At 26.6% G+C, this 9,791-nt stretch overlaps 1 protein-coding gene across 3 annotated transcripts; it reads left to right on the top strand.

Annotated features, from left to right (window-relative positions):
• The first annotated feature begins 1,707 nt into the window (after positions 1 to 1,707).
• On the top strand, positions 1,708 to 8,027 carry LOC120275180 (proline transporter 2-like). Of its 3 annotated transcripts, XM_039281700.1 has the most exons (8): positions 1,708 to 1,842; positions 3,455 to 3,679; positions 3,990 to 4,084; positions 4,837 to 5,023; positions 5,162 to 5,289; positions 6,662 to 6,877; positions 7,499 to 7,729; positions 7,825 to 8,027. In XM_039281700.1, the coding sequence occupies exons 1-8, from the start codon at positions 1,737 to 1,739 to the stop codon at positions 7,972 to 7,974; spliced, it is 1,338 nt and encodes a 445-aa protein (XP_039137634.1). In that variant the 5' UTR covers positions 1,708 to 1,736; the 3' UTR covers positions 7,975 to 8,027. The 3 variants fall into 3 exon arrangements, with proteins under 3 accessions (XP_039137634.1, XP_039137635.1, XP_039137636.1); XM_039281701.1 differs by lacking the exon at positions 3,455 to 3,679; XM_039281702.1 differs by lacking the exon at positions 7,499 to 7,729.
• The last annotated feature ends 1,764 nt before the right edge of the window (positions 8,028 to 9,791 follow it).

The raw sequence follows: 9,791 nt of genomic DNA, 5'->3' as shown, positions 1-9,791 counted from the left end.
ATGTTGAAAGATTATTGCACAGATTCCAGGCACTTTTGTTTTAAACATTAATTATAGGAAAACAAAATTACAAAAATTTTAAATTTAACTTTAAAATATTAATTTAGATTAACTTTAATATTGATTTTTAATTAGATTTAAATCTTTACAATTAAAATACTGTGCTAAATACTTATTTTCAAAATATTATGTTAATTTTAATGAGTATTTTAGATTTTAGTTTATTTCTATATTATATTATATATATATATATATATATTAGCATGAAAGTCAAAATTGTATAGAGTTAAACCAAAGACTTTTAGTCTATTGATACTAAATTCTTGTGTATGATATTTTTATTGTGATATTATAAAAAAAATGGTGGTTCGAGATTTTTCAAACAAATTAATTTTATCTAACAGTGGGGTGTAGCTTCACCTCTGCTAATAATTAATAATTATGTAATTAATACGACATTCGTAATAAAAGTTAATTAATTATTGAGGGAGTTGGGGCCTTCTCTCTGGACTTTTGAACAACAATCCAAAACGTGCAGAGTTTAATATTAAAGTTTTGAAGACGAATCATTTGCCTGAACTCATGGCCAAGATATGTATACATTTCATAATAACACAAGAAGGCAAAACTTTGATGGGGACCATGCCATTGATATGCTTATAAAGAGAAAACACACCATAAGGATGCACTAGTTTACTCGTATACGCATGATTCATTTGTTTTCCAATAATTTGAAACTTAACATCAATATTTACCAAGAATGTACTTAATATATATATATATTGATAATGATGGAATGGGGACAAATCAAAATCACTTGTGTTTCGAAACATAAATGATATACTATATATTCTTACCATGTGTGACAGGGATTCTATTGTCGGTCTTCTTCGTTTATATGTAAGGAATTTGGAATCAATAAGCCAAGAGGTAGTTGGGAAATATTTTATATTTTACATAATTTTTAAACCATTTTTTTTTTTATGAATTTAATCGTATTTGTTATGTTTATAGTAAGATGGTTTTAAATTTTTTTATATTTTTATAAAAAAATATACATTAATTGAACAAGGAGTGATGAAGAAACATTCAAAAATTATTACAATAATCTAGCATTTACAGTTAAAAAAGTGAGTATAGTTGAGACAAAATAAAAAAAAAATTGTATAAAGATGATTTATTATCGTTGTAAAAAATAAATAAATAATAAAAAAAACAAACCAAAAAGGAAAAATCCACAACCACTTAAAATTACTTTTTCAAAATCAAATACTTATTAATTATGCATTCAAAACCAGGCCATATCTAATAATTCAAAGAATTAATTCAAAACATTAAAGGCCAGCTAATGTGAAATTTAGAATTTACAAGATATTTGTTTTTGAATAATAGGACAAGACATCGTTTTTATATAAATATAAAGCAATACCAAAGCAATCCTGGAGCAGGATGTCACGATATATCAGCGATGATGAGAATAATATAAAAAATCCCGGACAGAGCGAGTATATGAGCAATCGCGATGAGCAGATCTGTCGAGAGAGGGATTTGAACCCATGACCTCCCACTTATATTTGGTGTCATACTATTGGGTTATCCAATGATTGACTTTACAAGATATTTGTTGAAAAAAAGTTTAAGTGGTACATATATATATATATATATATATATGTTCTTTAAGTATAGCAAATTGAACCACATAGAGAAAGAGAAAGAGGACATAGAGGAAAAGAGAGATGGGAGAGGACATAGAGAAGCCAGAGAAAGTGGAAGCACTAAACATTGATTCAAAGAAAGTGAACCATGATTATGTCAAGCCTTCTGCTCATGCTGTTGATAAAGGTCTTCTTCTTCTCTTCTTTTTCTTCTTCTTCTTCTTCTTTAATTTAATTTTTTATAGTTGTTTGTGCTGTTATTTTTCTTCTTTCCTTTTCTTTTATAGTTGATTTCTCTCTAAAAAAAATTGATTTCATTTCATCTTTTCCATTTTCTTGAGCTTTTACTGTCATTTCTTTCAATATTTCTCAATCTAGAGTCTAGACACATTCAAATGCTTTTGAAGAATTCATTAATTACACATTGAAATTTCCCATGTCTCACTTCACTACTTGTTTTAATTCCTGCAAAATAAAGATTAAAACTAATAAAACAGATATTATTTTTAAATTATTGTAAAAATGAATATTTGTAGTATATATGACTGTCAGCATTAATTTCTATCCTAGAATATTATATAATATAATTTAATATGATATAATATATCTTCAAATAGAAAGGCGTGATGATTTGAGAGGGAGAAAAAGATGTGATGAGTGAGTGGCTGCATTTTCTTTTTGCATTAAAGTAGCTCAACTACCAGAGGTAGTAGTAGCAGGAGAATAGTATGATTATACATGAGCGGTTTTACATAAATGCCCTTTGAAACCTGAAATTTATATACATGTACACCCATAGAACTTCTTGTTTAGTGCTTGCTCATGAAATTTTAAAATTTTTTGGATGTATACTGTTGTTTGTCTAATTAAGTAGGAGTAGATATTATTATAAATAATAATAATAATAAATAATGAATGAATAAATTGTAAATGTATATATGCATTAAAAATTTTGAAATTTCATATATAATTAATTTGTGCTGATTATATATATTTTTTTGTTCCTTTTACATTTTTTTTTTGTATTTTGAAACATAATTTTTTATGAGATACATTTATATCTTGAAAATATATTGATTATATTTTTTACAATCTTCGACGACAGAGACTAAGGGTCTGAATCTTCTACGATGCGTCGCGTGGCTTATTCATATTTGTTAAAAAAAATTACAATTAAAAATAAATTGGATAGAATAAAAATGTCAATATTTCAATGAGAGGTAATTTTTTAATATAAAGTAATTTAATAATTAATGTAATAGTTTGTGATAACTTAGTAAAAAGACTATATATAAAAATCTTTAACTTTTAAAGCATATATATATATGTGTGTGTGATGCATGATCTCATAAAGTAAGATTATTCTTTGATTTGTCTTCTAGAAAAATGTTCACTTTGACGGTTAGATTAGATAGATTTATTTATTTTTGTTTTTTCAACTGAAGTGGCTAGAGTCGAACCATGATAATGTTAAGTATGTTAGTCATATCAACTGCAACATTACTCTTAAGATAAAACTAAATAAATATTTTTTATATAAATATCTCAGATTAATAAAAACCGAATAAGAGTGTTTTTAAATTATCCGTAAAACATGTATTTGTATAATCAATAATCACTTGAGCTTTGGTATCATTTATTGATGAAGTAAATTGCAAATAGCTCATATGCATATGGTATCCTTGTTAGTTTTGAAATATTAATGGATCAATAAACTTTGATTTTTGTTTGTGGGAAAATAATCTTCCATTATATGCATATAATTTTTATTTTATTTCTCTTTTTCTCTCAATGAAAAGATTCATGGCAACAAGTTGGAGTGATGCTTGTGACAAGCTTCAATTGTGCCTATGTACTTAGTTTCTCAAATCTCATGTTGGTTCCATTGGGTTGGGCTTGGGGCATCAGTTGCTTAATTATGGTCGGAGCTTTCGCTTTCTATGCTAATTGGCTTCTTGCTGACTTCCACATCATCGATGATTGCCGTTTTATTCGGTATCGAGACCTCATGGGCTACGTTTTTGGTATTCATCTCTTCTATTTTTCTCTATATAAAATAGTTCACATTTTATTTTATTTTTTAACTTATTTATTTATCAACTGGTGTTATACTCAATCACATCAAACAATATTTATAAGAAACTAATAGTTTGGGGGGAAAATTCAATGAGATATTTACTAATATGTATTGTTAAAAATGATATGTAATTATATATGTTTTAAAAAATGTTTCTCATTTACATAGAAATGATTCCAAAATTCATTAGATTTTATTATTCATTTAATTATATATATATATATATATTGATAAATCATATCTTGCTTTGAATTTAGGAAGGAGACTTTATTACACAACATGGATATTGCAGTTCTTAACCTTGCTTCTTGGAAACATGGGCTTCATCCTTCTTGGTGGAAAAGCACTCAAGGTTTCTTCTTTTTCTCTTTATTTCGGGTAAATTTTTAAGTAAGTCATTCAAAAGCTTTGGGCACCGTTTTGACTTTGATCAGTCAGACGATCGATTTCATCGATTTGATCAGTTCGACTTTAATTTTATTTCAATAGGTAATAAAATTAAAGGGTTTCGCCCCCAATGAATGATGTAGTTATGTTTTCGATGAGCGTGAACTCCAAATGAGACTTAATAACGTGTGTCATGGGAGGGACTAGTTCGGATTTTTAAGCAGCCACGTAATCGATTAGGAGTTGAAATCCGCATTTATGCTTCGTTGAAATCGAAATTAAAGTTGAGGTAAACGAATTGATACAAATTGAGTCGGTCATCAAAGTGTCGAAAAATAAACCAAAGTTTAGTGATATAGTAAAAAAATTTACCCCTTTATTTCATTTTTTAAAAAAAATATTTCAATAATATTTTTTTATTCTTATGTCAAAATGATATACAATGTAATTATTTGTATTAAAAAAAATTTTACTGACTCAAAGAATAGCCATATTTCGAATTTTAAATTAAGATTATTATTCATACAGATTATCAATCCAACGCCATTTGCACCAAAATTTTCGTATTCAAGATTTTGATTAACAATTAGTAATCATTCAAAGTATTGATTTGATACAAATAAAATAAACCCATTGTAAATATTAAAGAAGAATTAAAAGCCGGAAAACATTTTTGCATGTTTTACATTAAGGTTGATATTTGAATTTCAAATGCAGGAAATAAACTTAGAATTCAATAGCACATCAATGAGGCTCCAAGTGTTCATTGTGATAACAGGATTTGTGTACTTTTTATTTGCTTACTTAGTCCCAACCATGTCTGCCATGAGAAATTGGCTTGCACCCTCTGCAATTTTCACCATCACTTTTGAAGTCACACTCCTTGCAATCTTACTCAAAGATGGTATGCATTATCTTTCTTTTTTTAAAAAAATAAAAATAAAAAGCTTTATTTTTATTTATGCTTTAAATTTAGATGTTCATGTTGTGTAATTATATAGCTATTAAATATTTGAGAAGATAAATGAACATTGTTATGAAGGGAAAAGAAGTGAAAGAGAGAAGGATTACAACATCCATGGAAGTAAAACGGACAAAATTTTTAATGCATTTGGTGCAATTGCTGCTATTCTAGTTTGCAACACTTCTGGCCTCCTCCCTGAAATTCAGGTTAGAATTGTTATTAATTAATTTGTTTTTAAATTTTAATGTGGCAAATATAGAAATTTCAAAAAATGATAAATCATGAGTATGCTTAAGTAGAGAATATAACCATTTTGATACAAAAAATAAAAGCTAGTTCCTTAAAGAAATTTTAAAAAGAGCTAAAAAAACTTTTTAGAGGACAAGCAAAAAAAATGAATGAGGCAAATATTTTTTTATAAATATTTTGATAAAATTTTATTTTTTAAAATAGCATTTATATATTATTTTTAGGAAATCAAGTTGTCAAACAATAAATTTTACAAAAAAAAATTGTTGCTATATAACTAATTTATTAAATGTCAAAAGGCTAAACAATAAAATTTTATAAATATGTTTGTATAAAACTATAATATTTTTAGACTATATATACTAATTTATATAAAAAAAACAACTCATCAAATAATAGACTTTTGTTAAAAAAAAAACCTATATAAATCAATTTGTAAAATATTAAAAAGCCAAATAATGAAATTTCGCAAATATTTTTTTCTAAAAATATTGGTTTTTATATTATATGCATTAATTTGATACATATATATACATTATATATATATATAATTTTTTTTTTTTTAAAAAGTAGGGGGGCCATTGTCCTCCTTCGCCCACTCCTAGCTCTGCCCCTGATTTGAACTAATTTAACTCCTTTGATATGGATTAAGACTTGTTATTATGGAATAAGCTAGAATAGAAAGGAGAATAAAATTTTTAATAAAAAAATAAGTGTCAAATACTCAAAATTTTGTATTTTAACTAGCTTATTCTTTTTATAATTTATTTATTTATTTTTGTTAGGGTGTGCGTGAGGAGTAGATAAAATGAATTTTTAACTTAGAAATAGACCTAGAATCTAAAAGAGAGTATACGTAGTAATTGTGAGAATTGAATTCATTGATATTCCTAATGCCGTGTAAATCAAATTCTATCATACATACAGTCGTACTCAATTAAATAGAATTGTTTGATGTTAAAGAAACTTTTCTATAATCTTGTACATGAAGAGTTATTTATCGATTTGGCCTAATAATTAATAATTTGATTTTTTTTAGTTTTATATAGAAATAACACTCTGTAATTAGTTCTATTCAAAAAAAATATATATAGGCTCAGGTGCAATATATGCTTAAACTGACATTATTTTAAAATAAATTAATTTCTTACTCAATTTATCAAAGCACCTTATTTTGGTATAAACTAATACTAATCATGTGTTATATCTCAATCTTAAGCTGCCTTTTTGTCTTTTTGAACCCCACACTTCACTTAATTAATAATAAAGTTATCTCTAAACCAATAAAAGATTTTAAACTAATTTATTTATTTGTCGGTGTTTATGCAGTCAACACTGAGAAAACCAGCAGTAGTGAATATGAGAAAAGCACTTATAATGCAATTCACAATTGGTCTAGCAATATATTATGGTGTGAGTATTGTTGGTTATTGGGCATATGGTTCATCAGTTTCAGCCTACATTCCAAGTGAATTAAGTGGACCAAAATGGGCTAAAGTGCTTATCAACTCTTTTGCTTTTCTACAAAGCATTGTTTCTCAACATGTAAGTTTAATGCTATTTAGTTCTTATTTTACTGTTCTTTTTTTTAAACATATACCTCCTTAAAAAATTTCAATTTTATGAAAAAAAAATCCCCTAGCTTTTTGTAATTGTATACGGCTATTTGGTATTTTCACTAATGTGCATGACTAAATGGATTAAAAAGAGGTGATTTATTCTAAAAAACTGTTGCTATTTTTTTTTTTAATTTTTTTTGCTTTCTTTGTTTTTGTTAGACTTTTATCTAAATATTTATTGTATCATTGAACTTCTTTACTTTTTCAATTTGATTCTCTTTCTTTTTCTCTTGAAAACATATCTTTTTAATCTTAATGTTAACTTGAGTTTAATGCATATATTTCATAACTTTACTTAAAGATAACATATGTTTAATTATTTGTTAAGGACTCAAAATATATATATATATATATATATATTTGAAAACTAACAATGATGTTAGGGAGTTTTATATACTTATGAAAAAAATCAAAAGATTTCAAGTATATGAACAAAAATCTATATACTAATCATGTATAGTTCACTAATCTCAAAGTGATATGTTTATCTATTTATTAATCATCAGTAATAAACTAGTGATTTTTCATTTTTTATGCATGAATTTAGATGTTCTGTGCACCAATTCATGAAGCCCTCGACACAAAATACTTGAGATTGGATGAGAAAATGTTCTCCAAAAACAACTTTCTTCGTCGATTTATTCTCAGATCTATCATTTTTGGTATCAATACATTTATCACAGCCTTGTTTCCATTTATGGGGGACTTTGTAAACCTTTTTGGATCATTCACTCTATTCCCACTAACCTTTGTATTCCCAAGTATGATTTTTCTCAAGGTACATTTTCTTAACTCTTTGTTCTTCATCAAGTTTGCAAGAGCTTAAATTAAAGTTATGTTTGCACTAAGCTTGATCATGATTTGTAATTACAGGTTAAAGGAAAAAGTTCCAATGGAGTTGAAAAGGCATGGCATTGGATCAATATCATAGTTTTCTCTTTTCTTTCAATTATAACAACCGCTTCAGCTATTCGAATAATCGTAAATAATGCGAGGATTTACTACTTTTTTGCTGACACTTGATGCTTGAAGATTTCTTATACAATAGTAAGAAAATAAATCATGTTGGAGATGTTATTTTATGTTAATATGATTTTTTAGACGAATACTAGAGTATTTCCTTTACAAATGCAAAAGAGTATGGGAAAAAATTTGTAAAAATTAGTGACTTGAGTTATGTTCAACAATGGACTATTCACTTTTTGTTTTTTATGCATTAATTTAGATGTTTTGTGCACCAATTCATGAAGCATTTGACCCAGAATTATTGAGGTTGGATGAAAAAATGTTCTCCAAAGACAATCTTGTTTGTCGATTTATTCTTCGATTTATCATTTTCGGTATCAATACATTTATCATAGTTTTGTTTCCATCAATGGTGGATTTTATAAACTGTTTTGGATCAATCATTTTATGCTTATTAACCTTTGTATTCCCAAGCTTAATTTTTCTTTGGGGTACATTTTTGTAATTCTTTTGTTCTTCATCAAATTTGCTAGTCCAAAGCAAAGTTATGTTTGGACTGTTTTACTAATTAAAGTTTGATATTGATTTATAATTATAGGTTAAAGGGGAAGGTTCTAATATTGTTGAAAAAAACATGCCATCATAGTTTTTTTCATTTACTTCATTTGTAACTTCTTCGGCTATCCAAGTCTTGCAAATAATGCAAGGATTTACCAAAAAAATGGTGACACTTGATGCTTCAAGATTTTTTATACAATGGAAAAGAAATATATCATGTAATTTCGGAGATTGCTTTTTTTTTATTATTATTATTTTATATTAATATTATTCTTTAGAGAAATATGAGAGTTATTTTCTTCACAAATCATAGGAGTCTTGAAAATAATTATAAAAATTAGTGATTTGAGTCATGTTTCTTGATTCATTTTAAACAAATGGACTGTTGGTGCATGATTTGAATATTTTAAGCCAAATAAAAAAAATTGGAAGTATGTGGTGATATATAGATACATCACCACAAATGTCACCTAATGACTGATCTAATTGTAGCATAAAAAAATTACAAATCCTTGACATGTGGGGAGTAGTATCTACAAAATTAGAAATATAAAAAGGGAAAAGAAAATCATACCAAAATAGATACAAAAGATATTGAATTTATGTGATTCGACAATCTTCCTTTGTAAATTATAACTAAAATTTTATTATACTATTTAAATATAAAACAATTATACATAAAAAAAATCTTAGGCATGTTATTTTCTTAGTTTATACGGTTGTTTTTAATAAATTAGTGATTTATTTATTTATCTTTTTTAAATCCTAGACTTCCAAAACTCTAATACTCATTCCAATAAATTATTTTATGATAAATTTAGTGGTATAGTGAAAATTAAATGACCAAGTTCGTGTGATTAATCTAAATAATAGTTCAGTTGCTTCAATAAGTAATATTGAATTAAAATTTTTGTATAAAAAAAAATACTCATCAGGATAAATCTATTCTTTAAAAGGCTCCAATGCCAGATCCAAGAAACTGATTGGTCAAAAATAAAAATAAAAATTGATTAATTCTCCACAATTACACACATGTGAACAAGTGTGTATGGATTATTTGTTTTCCATCCATTTGAGTTTCTTTCTAGCATTTTCTTTTGCCAGCATTGACTTTGACCATGGACACCAAGAGACTGAGGACCCCACCAAATACATTACTTGCTTGGCATCTTATCTCTATCTTCCTCATTCTGAAGAAACATGGACATGAATATGGTTTCAATTATTTCTCCACTGATCATGGCCTGTGCCAATCTTTTGCTGCAACAACCTTCTTTTGTCACTTCTCTTCCATTCCCACCCACCACTCCCTTGGA

This window comes from Dioscorea cayenensis, chromosome 14 (genome assembly GCF_009730915.1).
Source record: "Dioscorea cayenensis subsp. rotundata cultivar TDr96_F1 chromosome 14, TDr96_F1_v2_PseudoChromosome.rev07_lg8_w22 25.fasta, whole genome shotgun sequence".
In the NCBI taxonomy this organism is placed as follows: domain Eukaryota; kingdom Viridiplantae; phylum Streptophyta; class Magnoliopsida; order Dioscoreales; family Dioscoreaceae; genus Dioscorea; species Dioscorea cayenensis.
Note: the sequence above shows the minus strand (reverse complement) of the source record. Positions and strands in the feature narration are given on the sequence as shown.

Excerpts from the sequence above, each read along its gene's own strand:
- LOC120275180 (XM_039281700.1), top strand. The coding sequence starts at position 1,737 with ATGGGAGAGGACATAGAGAAGCCAGAGAAAGTGGAAGCACTAAACATT. Across the intron at positions 4,085-4,836 it reads TTGGTGGAAAAGCACTCAAG|GAAATAAACTTAGAATTCAA; the intron begins GTTTCTTCTTTT and ends TTTCAAATGCAG. Across the intron at positions 5,024-5,161 it reads TGCAATCTTACTCAAAGATG|GGAAAAGAAGTGAAAGAGAG; the intron begins GTATGCATTATC and ends ATTGTTATGAAG.